The sequence below is a fragment of the Alligator mississippiensis genome, chromosome 2 (genome assembly GCF_030867095.1).
Source record: "Alligator mississippiensis isolate rAllMis1 chromosome 2, rAllMis1, whole genome shotgun sequence".
In the NCBI taxonomy this organism is placed as follows: Eukaryota; Metazoa; Chordata; order Crocodylia; family Alligatoridae; genus Alligator; species Alligator mississippiensis.
In genome coordinates this window covers 131403458-131424060 of record NC_081825.1, presented here as the reverse complement: position 1 = coordinate 131424060, position 20603 = coordinate 131403458, and the positions used below count along the sequence as shown (strand labels likewise).

Here is a 20603-nt window from a genome sequence, read left to right as displayed (position 1 = left end):
CCTGTCTTTGGCAGTGATCAGACAGGGAAAGCCAGCAAATAGCAGGGCAGCTGTGATCTTTGGTGCACTGTTCTTTCCTTCTGAACACACAGAGGGGGAAAACCTGCCATTGAGCTGGTAAGAGGATTAACCTCAGCTTTCGTGTGTTAATGGACCCAGAGATAAAAAGATAAAAGGTGATTTTTTTTTAATTTTTTTTTTTTTTTTTGCCATTTCTTAGTTGGTCTAATAAAAGGTATCATGTCTGAACCAAGATTTCTAGAGTTCTGCATTTATTAACGGGCCCGGAGGAACAGACTTCCACCTTCAGCTTCCTCCGTGAAAAAATGAAGTTTATTTTTGAGCTATGGGGACTTTTTACCATCTTTCATTTTCCCTGAGGCTGGGGAAGGGTGTGTGCACCCAAAAGCTTGCAGAAAGAGAGAGGGTTTTTTTACAATTTCTCAGTTGGTCTCATAAAAGGCATCATCTCTGAACGAAGAGTTCTGCATTTCTTTGGTGTGTTCATGGTCTGGAATAGGACTCCCAGCAGCCTGCAATTGCTGCCTGCCAGCAGCCTGCATAACAATGCCTGCAGGCTTCCCCACCTACCCAATGTCTCACTCTGCATAGCCCCAGAGGAGGGAAAGGACTCTGGCGTGTCATTGTTTGCACAGGGGGTCTCAAGCTGGGCTTGCTTTGTGAATGGGGCTTGGAGAAGCAACTGCACTGCAAACAGGCAGAAAATGGGCTTGCTTGTTTGCTTGTCAGCAGGGCAGAGGAGCTCCTTGTGAGGCAGGTCTCTCAGGTAACAGGTGGCTGGCTCCCTAAGCAGGCTCCTGGTGCACTACAGGATGACTTCATAGGGGTGGAGCCCTGGGAGGCTGTGGAGGTGGCAGGCTGAGCCAGGTAGCAAGTGAACTTGTGGAGTCATTTCCCACACCCCCCTAAAAACAAGGCAGCTTTTACACTCACTTGAGCAAGAAGCACTGCACCCACCTCTTTCCTACCTCATTGCTGATTTCAAGCAAGTGAGGGGACTGCTTCTTGCTGAAAATGGAGAGCAAAGAAGCCCCTGGGAAAGAAAGCATGGGAGCCAAGAGGAAGAATTTGACCTTCTTGAAACACCGGCTGTACATGCTGGAGAGACGAAAGACAGACACTATCGTGGAAAGCAGCGTTCCTGTGGACCATAGTAGCTCTGGCACTTTGAGGAGGAGCCAATCCGACAGGACAGAATACAGCCAGAAATTACAAGGTATCTGGGGGTGGGGAACAACTTACTATTTATTATTTGCAGTGAAGTAGTACCTAGAATCCCCTATCAATGATCAGGACCCCACTGTGCCAGGCAGCTTATAAACTAAAAAAAAACAAACCCCAAGAAGACATTCCCTGCCCCAACGTGCTTACAGTTTAAGCCTGCCATTATGATGACTGTTCCCAACTTGCTTAATATTTATAAATAATGGCACTTGCACAAGATACTAAAATGGGATTCAAGAGACAGTCAAGCTTTTGAAACCCAATTGAAAATGTGGGTTCACAACATATACATGAACTATATAATGTATACTCTATAACACAATGTCTCCCCCATGGCTTATTCTTTTTTTATTGGGAAATGGAGTATATGCATTGTCAGGTTAATGTGAGTGTCAAGGCAGATTTTTGCTTTCAGTTAAAATTGCACAGCATTTTAAATGGCTTTGTTTGGCCTGTTTATTTGGTTTCCAGATTGTACATGCCTGAATTTCAAATATATTTAACTGCATGCCTTGAATGGATATGCTGATTCAAATTATATGGCTACAGTGGCATTCTTTTTTCAAATTCTTAACTATTCTCAGAATCCAAAACTGCCAAGTTTTGTCTGCATCTGAATTGGATATCAGAAATTCAACCTGAAGCCACAAATTAAAAAGAAACCTCACAGATAGGAATTGTCACACTTCTGTCCAGTGTCCAGAATAAGGACGTTAGGAGCACTGCAGTAAGATAAACACTTATCACTAATAATTACAGAAATGATGCAATTCCTATGGTAATAATTTTGTGTCAGGGAAATAATACATTTTAGGTTTCCCACAATGTATGTACAGTTGTGTGGTGTTTAATAAGGGATTTTTCAAATATGAAATAATATATGGTATTCTATATAGTTGAGACACAGTTTGGTTAATGGTGATGACACAGTTGCTTTGTAGAGACTGAAATGCTATATAGCAAAGTGTTGTAAGAAGTGTGACACGGTTCCTTGGGTGAATCTGATATCTTTTATTAGACCAACCCAAATAGTTAGAAAATAAGTATTAAGCAAGCTTTTGGGTTCAAAAACCCTTCATCAGGCTAAGGAAGTTACAGCAGTTGGTATGTGCTCTTCCTGCCCAGCCCAGGGCCAGATGCTATCAAGTCTAGCTTCCTTATTAGCACAGTATTGCCCAGCCCATCTGGCTCCATGGACCAACCCTGTACCCTAGCCCAATCCAACATATGGGGCCACATCATTTGGACCATGGGGCTTCCCATAGCCCTGAGACCCACAGCAAGTAATGCTACCACCACTCCCCCACTGCCAAATTTCTGGACCTATGAGGAGTCCCACAGACTGAATGACTTGGCTTCGCCAGTTGGATCTGGCCTGCCAGCTGTAGACTGAGCACCAGTGGTCTAGCATACCAGTTGAGGTTAGGTCCCAAGGAGTAGCCCCTTGGACTATGTAAGGGTGGAAACAGACATCACCTTTGTGATGCCATAAAAGTTCTTATGATGGCACAAAGGCCATGCAGACCTATGTCCATGCCCCTAGGCATGCCACAAATGCCCAAAATTTCTGCCCATAATATAGGTGGTATCAGTTTGTGCCACTTTATTGTGGTAGATGTCTGTTAGGTTTATAGAAGGAGAGCATGGTCAGTCTGGAGCTGCCCATGCTTTCCAGTCATCCTAGGCAGGCACTCCTGGGGCTTCAGAGGCCTAATTCTATACACTCTGGAAATTTCCATTCCTGCGGTATGCAGGATCAGGCCCCTGAAGCCCCAGGAGCACCTGTGTGGGTTCCCTTGTTGGGATCCTGGGGATTAGCTGATTGGTGGTTTCAGCTTTGGGACCTCACTGGAGCTGGCTTTCCCCAAAATTCCCCAGGGTGCATCTCTGTAAGAGGAGAAAGCTGGGCAGGCACTCTTGGGCCTGAGGGGCCTAATCCTGGATAGGAATTCCCAAGCATCACAAAACCAGGACTCTGAAACCCTGGGGGAACACATTGCCCATTGTCCTGCAAGATGAATGGGTGGGACAATTGGTGATATCCATTTTGCTGAATGAAATGGATTAGCTGTGCTAGGATATGTCTCAGCAAACTGATCCTCTTAATTTTGTAAAGGCTATTTCTAACCTAAGTGAGTAAGTCTCTAGAGCCGACTGCCAAAGCACCGCTTAGCAGTGGTAGGCCTTTTGAGCTGTCCCTGTACACCCCCCTTAAGTTTATGCCAGTGTAAACCAGGAGTCTATTTCCTTTGCTTTTTCAAGTGCCCCAAGCCTCCCAAAATTGTTTAAGGTTGAATTAAATGTTTTGTTTGGCACTAAACGCAGACTTTCTGTTTTCCATTTTGGTGAGGAATATGTGTGCATGTGCATAGATAGGATCTTTAGAATATATATGCATATGTATATATGTACACATACATATATTTGTTTCCACTGCTGAACCACAGAGTCACACAACCCCAGTCCAAAGGTCCCAGCTAGACTGGGGTCCAGCATGTGGGCACCTGGCAAAGATACACACAGTACGAATGTTGGCCTACTCCTAGTTTGAATCAGATACACACCACTGGCAAGTTCTATACTGATTAACCATATCCCTATCTAGTTCCTTGTTTTTGAACACTCTCCAGAGTAGTATAGGCAAGATGGTATAAGACTGGGAAGCACAGTGGTAAGTATGTTCTGCAATAGATTCCATTCCTTTAGGGTCAGGATTCTACAAAGAATCCCAGAACAACAGACTGCAGGACCTAACTCATATCTTTTTGATAGTTGAAGTACAAAGCTTTGATACACATGTATAGTGATGTATCTTTTCATCCCTAGGTCTAGGTCAGAGTAGAGAAGAGCTCTGCTGAAGCCACAACTGGTATCCCAGCCCTTTTCAGAAGTGCTCGAATAAAATTGACTTTAAAAATGGAATTAGACGCATGGAAAAGACGGGCACTATTTGATGCTTACAAGTAGTAAAATATAAGTAAAATTGGCAGGCCTGGAAAATTCTGAATTTCTGAGGATTTGGTTTCTTCCCATGGATTTCCCTTACATCTTTTATAGATAAGTTAAAGTTTAACTGAACAAAAAAGGTGTTAGCTCTGTGATTGCAAAGATAACCAGGAGCATTCACTTAGCTTTGTCAATCTGCACTAGAACAATAGGATTGCCAAAGGTGCAAAACTTCCCACACTATTGGATAGTTTTCACTCCAAAAATAATCACTTAATTAGCAACATAATCAACCTTTTCTTAGCTAATTATTATACATGAAGCATCCATTTAACTCACTTATCTAGTATGAATAGCTGTTTAACACTTTGATTGTTTCATTTATTTAAAAATGATACTCCATTGGGAAAAGGCTACACTTTAGTAACAGTTTTCCATTAGATCTTGAAAAGCTTTACAAATACTAATAAAGCATTGCAACTCCTTCTGTAAAGTAGCTAGGTGTAATTAGCCCCATTTTACTGTGGAAAAAGGGGCACAAAGTCATAGAGCAAGTTAGAGATGCAAGAAATCAGTGAGCTGAAACTGGAGAGAGCTGGGTTTGCTACAAACTCCATGGTCTAGTCATTTACTTTCCTTATACCAGGGCCTCTTGTCAGTAAAATGGAAATTATATATCACTAACTCATGAAGATCATAGAAAATTAGGGTTGGAAGGGACCACAGGAGGTCACCTAGTCAAGCCACTAGCTCAAAATAGGATCATCCCCAACAAGATAAATTCACTAATGCTTGATTCAGGAGCCTAGATATGAATTGTTATATTTGCTGAAATACATCTTAGGAAGTAATAATATGAGTTCTAACTCCCAGTTCACTCCTGTACAAAAAATACTAAAAATCCTGAATGATGCATGCCCCTGGAGGCTGGGTTGGCACAGCAAGCTCCTGCAGATGGCAGTGGCACTGTCTACAGTGGGAACATGGCAGAGGCAAGTGGGGAACTGCTGCAGGCAGCCACAGTGCTGTCAGTGGCAAGGAGGGGAGGGGGTGGAGAGCACTGACCAGTGGTCAGCGACCACCTGCAGACGCTGCCAGCAGCATCAGCAGCAGCCAGCAGCAATTGCTCCTAGCCCCAGCTAGATTCCTATCCCTCCAGGGACCAACAGTGAACTTCTGTTTGGTCCGAGGTAACGTAACTCAGAGCGCTTTGCAGAAATCATTCTGAGCTATAGCTAGAACCTGTACTTATGTCTGCACTCTATGTTGTTATTTCTCAAATTGCTGGCCACTGGCTAGTCAGATTAGATATTTTTGTTTGTTTGTTTTTCAACAAGATCTACAGGGAAAAATTCTTCAGGAAGGAAAAGTTGCTATGACCTAGCTCAGGGATCTCAAACTCACTTGGGAGCCTGGGCTGGATCCAGACTTCAGGGCAGCTCATGTGTCAGATTCAGCAAGGGGTATGAGAGCTGCCACAGTGGCCACTGCAGCAACAGTAACAGCAAGGGATCTAGTGGTGACCATGAAGGGGCCACCAGTAGCAGCAGATCTGGGGCGGCAACTCCAGGTGCAGGAATGGAGAGCCAAGTTTACTGCTGATGGCTGTGCCCAGCAGAGCTAAAGGGCCCCAGATTATGCAGCAAGCCTTGTCTCCCAACTTCCAACGCTCACTGGCTCCCTAGTGGGCCAGATGCAGCCCAAAGGCTGTATGTATGGTACCCTTAATTTAGGTAAAGGTTTGCATGCTGCACTGTTGTTACATAGTTGCATATCATGCTTGGATTAAGTTAGATGAAGCAGTGCTATAGTTGGAGCAGTTTTGCTACACTTACATCATTTCCAGCTTGTCCACATATAACAATTAGAATGTAACCGCGGCTAGCCTTTTGAAACATTTCCCTTCTGTAATGGCTTGAAAAGTGTGTGTCCATAACCTCTATTGAAGTCCACAGTGTCACGTTAGTTTACTCCTAAACAAAGATCTTTGGAGCAGAGCCACCTTTCTCAAGTGAAGTGGGGTCCTCCATCTTGCATTGGCTAGCCCCATCACCCTCAGTCTCCTCACAAGCCTCCCCAGTCCCAGCTTGTCTGCCATACCTTGGTGTCAAAAGTAATCTGGAAGGTGTCCTGCCTCCATACTATGTGGAGAGGGAAGGAACCCGATGACCCTGTCCTACTGGACCAGCAAGACTTTGGGCATTTACTGGCCCCAAAGCCACTTTGTCCCACTTGTGATTTATGTAGTTTGAATCAAGCATTCAGCCTGTTCTTGGCTCTCAGTCTCTTTGGGCTTGGGGCCCTTGTGACTTCAAGTCCCTCTCCCAATCCATAAACTCCCGTCCTGCTTCTGTCCCTCAGGGACCTAGAACCCAGAGCCCTGGGCTTGGCACACACACAATCTATCTGCTAAGTCACAGCAGCAGACCCTCAGACCCTAGACATCCAGCTCAGGTTCCAATCTTGGGACTTTTATGCCTGCACCTTCTGGTGTTCCTCTGATGAGAGCCTCTCTCTCTCTTTCAAGATGTCCAGCAGCCTTTTATGCAGCCTTCTTATCTCCCCTTATAGCAGCTTCTAGTCCACCAGGTGTTTGATGAACCAAAATTCCAATTTAGGCTCGTCCCCACCTCAAGGTAAATGGACACAGTCAACATCAAAGGTTTCGCCCTCAGGCTTGCCACTCAAACAAAAAATACCAACACTTTGGGTCTACTCACTTTATCTGCAGAGGCCTTCCTCAGTCCATCAAGGGTGATCCATCCTCTTCTGCAGTCTGGGCTTGAGTGATTCGTTCTCTGCTGGGTATGCTTTTATACTCACTAGCCCTTCCCCTTACATGATCCCTTCTGCTTCACCTGGTGGAGCAGTCCCTGGCTGTCTCTGAAGCCTCTATGCTAGTGGTGAGCTTGCTACTTGGATTCCCCTGCCTCCTTTTGAGCTCCCCTTCAGGCTTCTGGCTCCTACTGGCCCAAAAAGTTGAGAGTCATAATGGGGCCATGCTAGCTTTCTGGACTTTTCCATCTCTTCTGTAACGGGGATTTGACTTACAGGCAGGAACCCTATTTTTATTCTGAATTTGCACATTTCTTAGTACAAGGAGATCCTAGGCTTTGACTTGGCCTCTTAGCAGTGACTACAATATGGATACTAAATAATAACACTCTTAAGGGAGTGAATACTTAAGACCCTGTTTTATAAAAATGTATAGGCCTCCCAACTCTGAATACAGTCAGAACCACTAATGAATTAGTTCTTAACTGACTGGCTGGATTGTGGATAAGATACACACCTGACAGTTCTTGTGGATGATCCATGACAAAGCATGACACGTGTGCATCTCATGGGAAAAGATTCAGATGTAGCCCTTCATCAGCTCTTATTGTATTAACATATTAGCCAAATAACATTTGACTAGTGTATTTATATCGGTATATGACATACCGGAAAGGCTTATTTGTAGGTAATAGCACTAACAATAAGGGCATTCTTCTGTCACAGAGCGATAAGTCTTCCCTTCCATCATGGTCACATGGGGTTTCTCTATTCTCCTGTCAGCACACATATAATTAAAGCAATCTAATGTCAAGGAATTGAATAGAGAAGTTTCATATAAAATGAAGATCTTTTCTACCCCTCATGAAAAAAATAATAGCTACTGAAGGTTGAATTATCTAATTGCAACTGTCTCTGGTCCCAATGTTACGAGAAATGTTATTGTCCTGACAGTTCATTCAAGGTTGCCCATACTACCATATACTGCCCATACTTTGTGTGTTCCATATAATAGTAGATTTGTTTTTCTTCTGCATTGGTACCTCTCATAGCTTCCTCATGCTGGGAAAAACTCCTCTGATTGCAGAATGCCAGCACAAAACTGAAGAGCCACTGAGCCCTCAAAATAAGGTTTACAGGGTGAATAGGCTTTGTAGAGATCCACTGCAAGGGAAGGAATTTCATCTTCTCTGCCTACGATATTTTTTCTTTATTGCCATGTAAGCTGCAATCAGCTCAACATTCTCCACCTTCAGTGGGAGCACCAGGACACAGAGATTTAGATCTGAACCATTAGAAGCAGATCCCATATCCATTGAGTGTTTTGCATGGGAAGAGAGGTGGGAACAATTGTTTTCCCAAAGTTGCCTGTTCTATGGAGGAGAAAGACTGGAGAATCCAGACACTTTCTAAAGGCTGCTGCACAGCCAAGAGAGATATGGCAGAGCATGGGCCTGCATTGCTCCTAGTGAATGTGGTCCCATAAGTCTGGCCCAGGTCTCTCCTAGGAGAACTTCAGTATCAGTGTCTTTTCTGATTCTTGTTGAGGGATGCTCTTAGGCTTCCTATTTTCAAAAGGATTAGGTAGCACACAAGTACCTGCTTTGGTAATGCCATCATTTGGGGAATCTTCCAAGTTCAAAAAGGGACGAGACAAACGTATAGAAGATGGATAATAGCCATTGAAAAGAACAGTTGGAGATGTTTCCTCTGGCATCTCTAGACTAATAATGGTGAATGCCAGGGAGGGTGTAGAATAGGGGATAGACCACTCTAGATATATCCAGTTCAATGCTCTCCCTCTAAAGCAACCACTCCTGCCACTGTTGGAGACAGGATAATGGGCTAGACGGAACACTGGTCTGCCCCAGTATGGCACTTATGCTCCTATGTTCCAGTCATATAACCAGAGTACAGCTGGCAATTCAGGACTGAATCACAAAATTTTAGCTTTCTTGCTTAAATGAAAAACCTGAAAAAAATCACTTGAGGTCTAACAGAACATTTAATTTCTTTAAATACTTTTCAAGACAATGAATTACATTTATGTAAACTGGCCTCAAAACATCATTAACTGTTAAAACTATTCAACAGAAAAAAAATTGCCCAGCTCTAAATCTGACACCTTGAAGGTGAAGAAACCAAATTCTTGCAATATTCTGAGTTATTGTACAATACCGTTAGTATTGTAACTGGCCCTTAACAATGCCTCTTCTGCCCTCTCCCCCACTATGTCCTGACCCATCCCGTCAAATTCCAGATTGGAAAAATCTATCCTCAAAGTATTAGTGTTTGTTATTGTTGCATTCATAAAACTTACCCTAGTCCTGTACTGACTACAAAATGTTGTTCAGGTCCTCAAGGTCAATAAAAACTTTAAGCTGAACATAAAAATCATAGGTTTCAAAAGTTGAATAGCTCACTTTTGCTTTCCACAGAGACAGGCACATCCGAAGTGAAAAAGCAAATGAGTTTAGTGAATATGCAAAATTATATTACTTTTAACAAAGGAAAAATTAAAGAAACATGTCTTCCGTAAGGAAGCGATATACAATAGATATTTCTCCCAGCTGTTTCATTGTTGTGAGGTTAAGCATAGTTTTTGTTTCCTTGCACATAAATATTATATACCATATCAAGAGAATCATAGATGAACACTGACATAATGGAAAGATTGAATTGGATTAAGGCAATCTAATGAGACAGAACAAAAAGCAACCATTTGAGGGTTGGCAGCTTTAAGCTTCAGGTAAGATACAGCAAGAAAAAGGCAGAGATTACTTATTTTAAAAAACGTTTACAATATAGGATTAGAATATTTCTTTCCAAAAAGTTTATATCCACGTGCCAAAGAATAGTCTATTAATATTGATAGCAAATTATAATGATACTGATAGGATTTTTCATGTTTTCTGATGATCTGTTTTCACAATGTATATAACATAATTGTTTTCCCACATAGCCTCAATGGAATGTTGCTTTTTTGCATACAGATGGAAATTAAACTGATGCAGGTTTTTGCAGTGTTTCTGTTAGTTCACTATGAAGTCCCATCTAAGATTTTTCTATGGAAAATCTGGATATACTATAATACAGAATCAGCAGAAAGAAAGATATGACCCTAAAATTTGAGTAGGGAAATGAGAAATGATTGTCTGATGGCTTTGTTCTCCCTTTCACCAGTGTGTGCTACTTACTGGTGAAAGACCAGTTGGTTTGAGAGAGGAGAGAGGTAGTTAGCTATCAGTATGAAGTCAAGCAAACAGCAGAGTTGTTTTACACCTTATAGCCTAACTAAATTAGATATAATATAAGCTTTTGTGAGCCTGAGCTCACGTCATCAGATGCATCTAATGAAAGACTGGATTTATGACATTCTTTAGATTCATATGCCAACTGATAATGCATTTAACCAAGTGAGCCTGGGCTCACTAAAGCTTATGCTATACATCTCTGGTTTAGTCTATAATGTGCATTCAAGCCACTTTGTAGCATCCTTGATTTAGATTATAGTTGTGTGCAGGTCCACTGAAATCAGTGCAATTGCACTAGCCTACATCAGGACTCAAGTGGGGCTAAACATCTCTAGAAACTCTGGACCTTGTGAGGGAAAATTTCTTGCCCTAGTCTGTATTTCCATTGTGTTTGTCAGGAATAGACCTGAAGAACAAACATTTATTCCATCTAAGCTCTCATTTTATATATATATACCAACCTTGAAAAGCTTAAAGGTAAAAATAATGATTGGCCTAGAACAATGTCCAGACAAATTGGTCCATGAGTTTAGTCAGGGCGATCCCCGGTGTCTGAAAATACCAAAATGGAGGCAAAAGATACTCAAAAGAATGCCCTTAGTTAAAAACAGTGATCATGGTCAATCCCAGTCTTACTGGGGAGTGTGGCATTTGAAATGAGAAAGGTTAACGACAAAACTGTGAATATCACTGGTCAGTATAACTGTAAGAGATGGTGAAGGTGACACAATGAATCCATAATAATGCCTAACTTGCAGCTAGTAAATTCTGGTTCTTAATAGAGTATTCTAGTGCATTGCCATTCTGCAGTAAGTCCTGTTCTATCAAAAAGTTATGAGTATTGCTGAGATTCATAGTAATGGTATGTCCATTTTTGCTAGTACTATGCACCATCTTGTGGCTAGCAATAAAATGTCAGAATACCTTCCAAAGTATCCCTCGTCTTATTAGGTGTTTTTCCTACTAAAAAAATAGAATGTATCATCTGTACACGCAGATAAAATACACTTCTGCAGTGCAAATAAAATACCTGCTGGATTGGCAAACCAAATACCTTGTGCACCATCGAAAGGGAAGGACATTATTATAAACCAAGCATGTTGGGTGCAGGTCCTGTAATGCATACAGATTGCTTCCCTCCTCTGCCTGTAACACGTGGATAACATAGGACTCATCAACATAAAAGGAACATTTTCAAGTTTCTAGGATAAAATAGACCTTTTTAGGTTTAAAATAGGCAAAAATAGCCATGAGTGGCCTGATCTCCATGCTACTTTCTGCCCCAAAAGATCTTTGTTATTGGTTATTATACCTACTGTCTTTTTCACAGAATCCTTCAGCTACATTTAAAGAAACCTTAAGAGAAGGAATTAAAGGTTTCATCATCAGTACTGACACCTTCTAATAAAGATGACCTAAAATACCCTCACATTAACAACAGATATCAAAACTGCATCTTTAATATGGAAAAGGTTATTTTAATTAGGTTACTTTAAATGCAGATTTTGATTCACATAGAAAGGCATTTCTCCCCTGCCTCAAAGGGTTAATAATCTCAGGGAGAGATTTTATTCCTAAAGGAGGATAAGGAAGTGAGTTGCATAAATCCCAATGATTTTTAAGTGGCATCTACATCCCATAGCCTCATTTGACAATCCCAACTAAAATTTCTAATATGAATATAAAAATGCCAATTATGCCATAACTGTTTGCTGTAGGAATTCTTCCACCAAGGCAAATCTTAATGGGCAGCTCAGAAGCAGAGTCATGGACTACTGGGATCAGTTGTCAGTTCCCATATAGCAATTCCTATGTAGGTTTTAGGTGAAAATCCATCCTCCTTTCCTCATCCTCCATGAAGGTACTGGAGTTTTCAATGGCCACAAACCTAGTTCCTGACACACATTTTTGTTCTACACTAAGGGTTGTGTCACACATTCACTTGCAACAGCTGCAAATCACTGAAATATAGGGACCTATTAAAGTTAACATATAGTAGGAGATAACCCTCACCTAAAAATTCTGCAACACCAGGAGGATACTTAACACATGCTAGACTGCTTGAACATGCATCTGCTCACTTTTTAACTGCACTTAATAAGTAAATGGAACATGTGATGCCACCCTAACACAGGTCAAGCTTCCCAGAAGCTATGGTCCTAAGCACACAAGATTTCCACAATAAAACTTCCCAACCATGGATAGTGTTCCCACCCAATGGGCACATACATGGGAATTAATGCACAGCAATAAACTCTGACATAGTTTGCACCGGAGTTTATTGCTCCCAGGCACCATGTTTACACGTGCACCTGGGACCACAGCATGTTGAGCCAGGTCAGAGCAGCCATGGCTGGCAAGGGGCCCTGGGGATCAGCCTGCCAGCCTGGGGTTACTCTAATATGGCTCAATGTGCTGCAGAGGGGTGGCTGGGCCATGAGGGCACTTCAGTATGGAGCTAGGCAGCAGGCAGCCCTCACACTGAGCACCCTTGTGCCCCAGCCAGCCCCATCAGCATCTACATGTGTGTTGCTGTAAAGTAAAACACTCTGCCATAGGGTAGCACTTGTATTTACAAGTACTAACCTGCAGCAAAGTTAATTAGTTTACTCCATCCTAATAGCATGGCACATGTAGACATTGGGACATTTACTGCAGAGCTAATTAGGCAGCTTCACAGTAAACATCTCATGTAGATGTGTCCAGTTAGGTTTCCCATTTGACCTTCTTTACTTGTGGTCATGGAGGAAGGTTTTGTCCCTAGATAAAACACATCAAGTCTATTTCACTTCTCTAAAAATACTGAATATATATAAGTACACTGTACCTCAAAACATACTACAGATGAAGATGTTACAAGTTAAAAGCTTCCTGTGCTCAATTTTAACAGAAAAGATGGCACCACCACAGGCTGGGCCTTCATCATCCATAACTGCACCACAAGAAAGTGAAGAGCAGCTGAACACAAGGATGATGGCCAAGAGAGTGAAAATCATTGCTGAATTAATGCAGACAGAAAAAGACTATCTCAATGACCTGGAGCTGTCCATCAGAGAAGTGGTTCAACCACTGAGAAGCAAAGAGGTGAGAGAGAGAGTGATTTTTTTTTCAAAGGGGCAGGGTGGAATATTGACAGAAAGGTCTGAGTCTGCAGTCATCCAAAGTGTCTGTCATGAATGCTCTTCCAGAACTGGCTTTTTGGAGAACGGTCTGAGGGATTCCAGCAAGGACAGCAAGCAGGAGCACATGCATGCTGAGTGTGCAACAGGTTATAGCAGAAAAATGTATGAATGCCACACACCATGGTTATATCCCAACACTGCAGTCCTCCATGATGGTCATTTACCACTACCACAGCTTAGAGCCAATTTATATCAGGTATTTGTCTTAAGCCACCTGAACTGTGGATATAAGGTTCCACGTGAAACAACTTAAAACACAGTTTGGCTGTTAGAGCCAAACAATGTTTTAACATGCCTGCTTACACCAATGCTGTCCTCACCTCATTTCAAATATTACATGTCCTTTCTCTGTAGCCAGCCAACTTTCCTACAATTTAAACTCCAGCAGAAGTTTGATGCCTTTTCTTGTTTCTGAAAGCTTCCCTTAGCTAGTTCCAACCTACATTGTCAAACTTCGCATATATGCCCTAGCATATCTACACTGCTCCTCTGGCAAGTCCCAGAGCTCCTCTAAGAAGTATATCTAAGAAGTTTGTCACTCACACCCAGTCTGTAGGTACGAATGCACCAAAATCAGGCATACAGTGGGCACGTCTACGTGTGTATTTGCTGTGGGACCAATTTACTTGCTAGTAAATTACTCGCAAGTGAACAGTGCTGGGCAGGTGTCTACACATTCAAGGAAGCGGGAGTAGATTTGCTGCCAATCTGCTCCCACTTCCCAGGGCTCTGCAATGGGCCTCTGCTGCCACCGGCATGGGGGAGCTCCAGGCTCTGGCTGCAGGTGCCAGCAGCTGGCAGCCCTCTTCAAAAGTCAGCCCTGTTTGCTGCTCCCTGGCCAGCCACTTCCCTGGGCAGGAGCAGCGTGTCCAGCACAGGGATAGCATGTGGCAGTGCTCTCTTCACTCCCCCAGGGAGGAGCTGGCACTGTTGGCAGCCAGGGATGCCATGGCCAGCCATGCCTCATGGCGCAGGCTGGGGCTGCAGAGCTGGTGTGCCAGGTGTTGGCCCGGGCTCTCTAAGCTGCTGGTGGAGGGAACAGCTGGAGAGCTCAGCAGGACAGGCTGCTGGATGCCCAAGGGGCCCTCCCCTGGTGACATATCACTGTGAGTGCCAGGCTGGGATGTGGGCTCAGGCAGCCTGCCTGTGCTGCTGTAAACAGTATGGCTATGGCCTGGGTCCTGGCTAGGGCATGAGAATGTCTGTCAGTTGCTGCATAAAGGGCATGGATTTACAGGCACTCCCCAACCAATGATGGTGGTTGGTGATGGCAACCCACTGTGCCCACAAGGCCTTGACCTTTATGCAGCACTGCCATGCCGACCAATTGTGTCCACACTTCTGCATCTGGGGGCCTATTCCAGACATAGAGCCACCTGGCTGCCAGTGGGGTAGAGGGGAAACTAACTCTGCCCCCCTCTGCCTCAGGGGTCATGGTGCCCCCCTGCTGCAGCAGCGATGGGGGAGTGCAGGCAGCACCAGCTTGAGTCCCTGCCCGTGGCACAGGGAGGGGGAATTAAACCCCTCTCTGGACAGTTCAGCCTGGGTTGACCTTGCCCACCAGCACAACTCCCCTGAAGGCAAGGGCCAGCTCTAGTGCCCCCTGCACCCGGCCTGAGCAACTGCAGGCATGCGCCTGCATTGTCTCAGTCCAGAGAGCGTGTCTCTCTTGTTATAAACCGGTTCAGCCTCGGCCGGTTACACTAACCTGCAAAGGTTGAATCAGTTCAGACTCCGGCTTTTTGAACATCTGTCCCTAGCGTTAAGGGCCTGAGGCAGGGGCTGCCACAGAGGCAGTCCAGGCCTGGGACAGGAGAGACTTCCAGCCCAAAGCCCTGGGGCTAGCCTGAGGCTGGCTCCCTAGTGGCAGGGCTGATCTGGCTGCAAATTTGCTCCCAGGTTGATTCTAGATGTGTGTTACTGCACAGTAACCAATTGCAAGTAAACTTGATACCTGCATTTGCAGGTATCACGTTTACTCACAATTAGGGGTTTTTACTGTGCAGTAAGCATGTGCACATGTAGGTGTAAGCACTTACTGCACAGTAAATTATGCTACTGCGCAGTTAAATGTCTCGTGTAGACACACACACTGAGCAGATGTGACTGAGCAGAGTATGCTTCTCAGCATCATTTGGGAGCTTGACACAGAATGTAAATATGCTTTTAGAAGATATGCCCTTAGACTTGTCTAGCTCCAGTTAGTTAGCACTTGTCTCCAACCTAAATTATCACTAAGTTATGCTAGTGTTAATGCATAAGTTTCCTTCTCCTAGATCCTGGCATCTGCTTCTCACCATCTGACTGAAAACATATTTTGTTTTGTTTCCTGCTATCATTTTCAGTTATGCCCATGTGCTTACTCTGGCCTTGGTCATTGTATAGCCATATATTTCTGAATTCTACATACACATTACATTGTGTGAGACATCAGAAATCCACTAATAAAAGAAGGATAATAGCCTCCAACACAAACAAGTAATAGGTAAAAATCTGGCATTTTTTATTTAACACAGTCTACATTTGGGGGGGGGAGGAGTTGAAACTTCTAAGAATGTCATATGCTTTTAAGACTATTTTTTAGGCAAATAACTATATTCAAAAGCCATAGAAACTTTCAGGATATGATGCTTCAACAGGAAAACAGTTAAAGGAAACTAAAAACATCTAGAGATGAATCTGTTTCACATTTCCTAATGGAGCAAGTTTTGTTAACCTCTATAATCAAAAATTAACTACTCTAGTAATTAAGACATACTGTTGATTCTAGTACAATAATATGCAATTCAATTCTCCTGGACTCCTTCTGTGAGCTGCTCTGTAAGTATACAATTCTATTACTAATGAATAGGCATGTTCAGAGGGACTAACATGTCTGCCAGATTCTGCACTGCCTTTGGTTTTCAGTTGTACCACATATGGAGTATCTCTAATTGTTTCATAAACTTAATCAGTTTCCCTCTGTGCATGGAAACAAATGACCAGTATGAAAAACGTGTTTGCCAAAATGTTTTTATTTGCTTGAAAGGAAGCAGGACAGGATTTTGAATAAACAAGGAGGCAAGGATTTCTTAAGGTGATATCTTTTATTGGATCAACTATGTAGTTGGGATAAAGTTAGACCTGCTTTCCAATGCAAGACATTCTTCATCAGGTCTCTGATTACAGGAACCCTACAAATTCATGAAGCATTCTGTATATTTGTATACCTTTATCCCAACTACATAGTTGGTTCAATAAAAGGTATCGCCCTACAAAATCCTTGCCTCTTACATAGTTTCTGGACCATCACAGCTAGAAAACATCACTCTTACACTATTAATAAACAAGACAAATTTTCTGTTGGTATGAAGTGATAAGCTTACTGGCACAGATAAGCGATACCAGTTTGCACCAGCAAAGTTTTTGGCTGACATGTTACATCAATGATCTTGATTGGAAATCTGCCTGTTTTAGCCAAAATATAGTGCCATGATTTTACTCCTCAGATTTATCTGTCACTTTACATAAAATAGTCATTTCTATTCCACAAAGGTTACTTGCTTATATGGCTCTGGAATAACCAGGGGTCAGTTTATGTACCAATTTATGCAGACTCCCCAGGTGATCAAGGGGGTCACATTCTCTCTCATAACTGCCACTTACAGTTGTTAAGTCCTTTTTATCTATGGGGGAATAAGCATTTTATCTGACTAAAGATCCTTCTTAGCTAACTGACACTATTTTCTTTTCTTTAAGACAAACACATTCTCTTTATGGATACATCAAAATAGGATTAAATACATTTGGTAGTAGCCCCTTGTTAACTGGTTCAGCCCAGTGATACTACTTTTAAAAACTGTGCATGTGACCTTTAAATCACAACAAGGATGTTTACCTGGGCTTTAGTAAAAGTGGCATTTCCTGGAGTGTAGCACACCAGGCTTAGCAAGAGGAAGTCTACAGTATACAAAGTCTCTTCTTATTGTTCTCTCAATTGCTGCTTAATATTTGTGTTTCATCAGATTGGTAGGTTTGACGTGGATGGCTTGTTTAGCAACATTGAATCAGTCCATCAAATATCAGCCAAACTGCTGTCTTTGTTGGAAGAAGCCACAGCAGATGTGCAACCAACCATGCAAGTAATTGGTATGTTTACTGTCTTCTTGAGTTCTACAAAACTGCGTGAAATGATAATATAACAACACTCCTCCATTCCCAGCTCCCCTCAGCCTTCATTTTTTAAAGCTGGTGCCAGTTCCACTAATTTACTGACTTCTGCAATAGTACATGAACATCAGAATATGAAGTTTTTCCGGTATCTGTGCTATCCTCACATTAAAAAAGGCCTGACCCTACAGGTCTTACTCTTGCCTTATTTGATTTTAGCAAAGGGGCTTGAGTAAGAGCTGCAGAACTGAACCCTGACTGGAATCCCTCAGGTACTACCGTTTATTATTTTATTTGAATCAACTTTCTAACATCAAGGCAAACTCTCATATTTTCTGTAAGTATTGCCACTATTTCAGTAAAGACAAATAATACTGAAAAAATAACATTTTTTGAGAAAAGAAAGCATGAAGAAAGTCAAAGCATTGCTATAATTTTGTATTTACTTGCAGCATATTATTCAGCTTGTAGATGTCTGTATGTGCTGTACAGAGCTCTAGAAAGGCCCTGGCCAACAAAGAAATAAATTTGGAACTCAAGCTTTGTGGAAACTGGCAAGGTGTCTCCCCCATCCTGTAGTTTGTAGACTTTTTCTAACAAATGGACTGTGATGGCATACACTTAACAATCACATGTTATACAGTTTTCATATAAATCTGAGGAATGTGATAAATACATTTTTTGATGGTTGAAGTTATAGACATTAAGGGCCAATTTTGCCTCTGGAATCTTCTTAGCACAATAGTATTGGAGGGAGATGTTTCACCTCCATAAGGCACAACACCTTGATGGGCACTGAGATAAGAGTACTGAGCTGTAGCACCTGCTATGCTTCTAAAATGTGTAGCCAGTACTTCTTTCTGTGAAACTATGCTTATGCTTTCTGATAGCACCCTTCTTGGCAGTAAGTGCTTCCTGCAAATTATGATTGTCTCCTGAAAAAGTGCAGTGGTAGGAAGGAAGGGGCTCTTTGTGCTCTCTCCCCTCTGCAAATTCAGTCACAATTTATTCCTAAATATGCAGACAATAGTTTATTGGGTATCAGCTGCAGCTCTGGGTAATACATGCTTACTGGTTTGTATAATTATATATTTAAAAAAATGAAATCTCTTTTCAATTTTGATTTAATTCTGATAGCAGATCTTTTATTTTCTACATTGATACCTCACTGATCTGAGAGCTGGGCCACAGAATTTTTATAGTAGTCAAGTTTTCATATTAGTCAAAAATGTGTAAAACATAAAAATGTGTTATAGAAGAAGCATCACTATTTATTGTTAGAATAAATAAAGAGAGGTAACAAGTATTGCTATTCTGTTCTTGATCCTCTGAAAATCTGCCAAGTGGTTTCTGAGTATACAAATAGATTCTCTCCCCAGGAGCTCACCTTCTAGGGGTGGTAGAAGTGAGAAAGATATCAGTTAACAGGGTGAAAATTTCAAGGCAGAAATTGCATTTATCTTACTCATTTATTTAGCATATAACAAAGTGATTGGGGCTGTGGACTCCATTATAATATTGATAACTAGTAAAATGTAAATAGGCAGGGCTTACAATACCAGGTGGGACCTTGCAATTAAATCCATACTCTCAAATCTTTCTGTCCATCAGAATGAGTTCCATGGTCTTCAGTGAAATATTAGGCTTCCCACCATTGTTGATGACTGGAAAATATTGAACTGATAACGTCAGAAGCGTCCAGAACATACATTCTTAGCCAGACTCCTTCATCTTCCTTGGGTTTTTTCTTTTTTATTCTTTCCTTATCAACTTCTGTGATTAGGGTAAAAGAAGTTTTGGCTGAAGACATGACATTATACAGTACCTAGCATTTGAAGCACCTAGTAGATTCTCCAACAAAACTGGGGAAGATCAAATTTGGTGCTCCTGATCATTCTAAGATAAAGAATAAGCTAGGGGAAGGGACTGAGAACCCTTTCAAGCTTTCTTTTTGTTTCATTTAAAAAGCAAAATGTCACAAGCCCATATTTTTTTCCCAAATCCCTTGAAGACCCTCTTTAGTGAAAGCTATGCACATAACTTAGGAGAAAGTGTATCTCCCTCCCATACTCAGTACTCATCCAAGAAAAAAAGGATTATCAAAACAATAGATTTTTTTTCTAACCTAGCCATGTGCCTGAAATAACATGATTACAGAGGCCTCTTGGGTTCACAAGAGAACCAAAAGAGGTGTTACAATTCACCACCTGACTAGAAATATGTTTTAAAGCAAATCAGACTTTGGAAAAGTATTAATTTTAGCAAGTCTGGAAAATGCTATTAGTTGTGTTTCACTGAGTGTGCACTATGGTGATTCATACACCTAGTAAGCAATGCTGTATTTTTTCTGAGAGTTTTTTTTTTTTTCTCTGAAAGCAGTATGGACACAAGAGTTATTCATGAGAATGTATGTTAGTCTGGTTCAGATGGATGACTAAACTGTGCCTATTATAACTCTAGGGCTAAGTACAGGCAGTAAAAAGCCCGAAGCTGAATTGATTCAGTCTTCTCAGGTTAATCTAAGATGCATAGATTGAGCCAATAAGCAAGTGAACAGACGCTCACTTTTGATTCTGGAAATGCCTCCACATACTTGCAGTGGTCCAGGCCAGAAGCTGGGACAGGGGGCGGCGATGCTAGAACATGCTTCCCTGCTCAACTGGAGGAGGCAGGTTGGGCCAAGGCTAGCCTGCCCCCCACCCCCCCTTGCAGGGGTGGGGGTGATGTTGCTGAAGAGGTGCAAAGCGTCCTAGGATGTTGGGGAACTGAGTTAACTTGACTCTGAAGGGCATCTGGGACAGAAGTTCAATAACACGACTTAACCTAAATCAGTTAAGTCTGATGCTACAAATTTATCTTTAACCAGTTTCAGCCAGTTTGCAAGCACTGAACTTCTGTTGTGTTACAGATCTGAACTGGTTTCTGATCATTTTTACCAGTTTATGAATAATTTCTGTCCCTAGCCTAGTAGACCAATGGAGCTAGAGAGAAATTCCATTTTTGTATGTTTAGTCTCTGGGAGCAGAGGGTTCAAAATTATTAGATAAACAGT

The 20603-nt window shown here is 42.1% G+C and overlaps 1 protein-coding gene across 1 annotated transcript in view; it reads left to right on the top strand.

Annotated features, from left to right (window-relative positions):
• Positions 1–919: 919 nt before the first annotated feature.
• ARHGEF38 (Rho guanine nucleotide exchange factor 38) overlaps positions 920–20603 on the top strand; it is a 51815-nt gene continuing 32131 nt past the window's right edge. Inside the window, exons 1-3 of the mRNA XM_006264019.4 lie at positions 920–1237; positions 13111–13304; positions 17407–17530. Of these exons, the coding sequence (XP_006264081.2) occupies positions 1036–1237; positions 13111–13304; positions 17407–17530 (520 nt within the window). The 5' untranslated portion in view covers positions 920–1035. The remainder of the gene's footprint in view (positions 1238–13110; positions 13305–17406; positions 17531–20603) is intronic.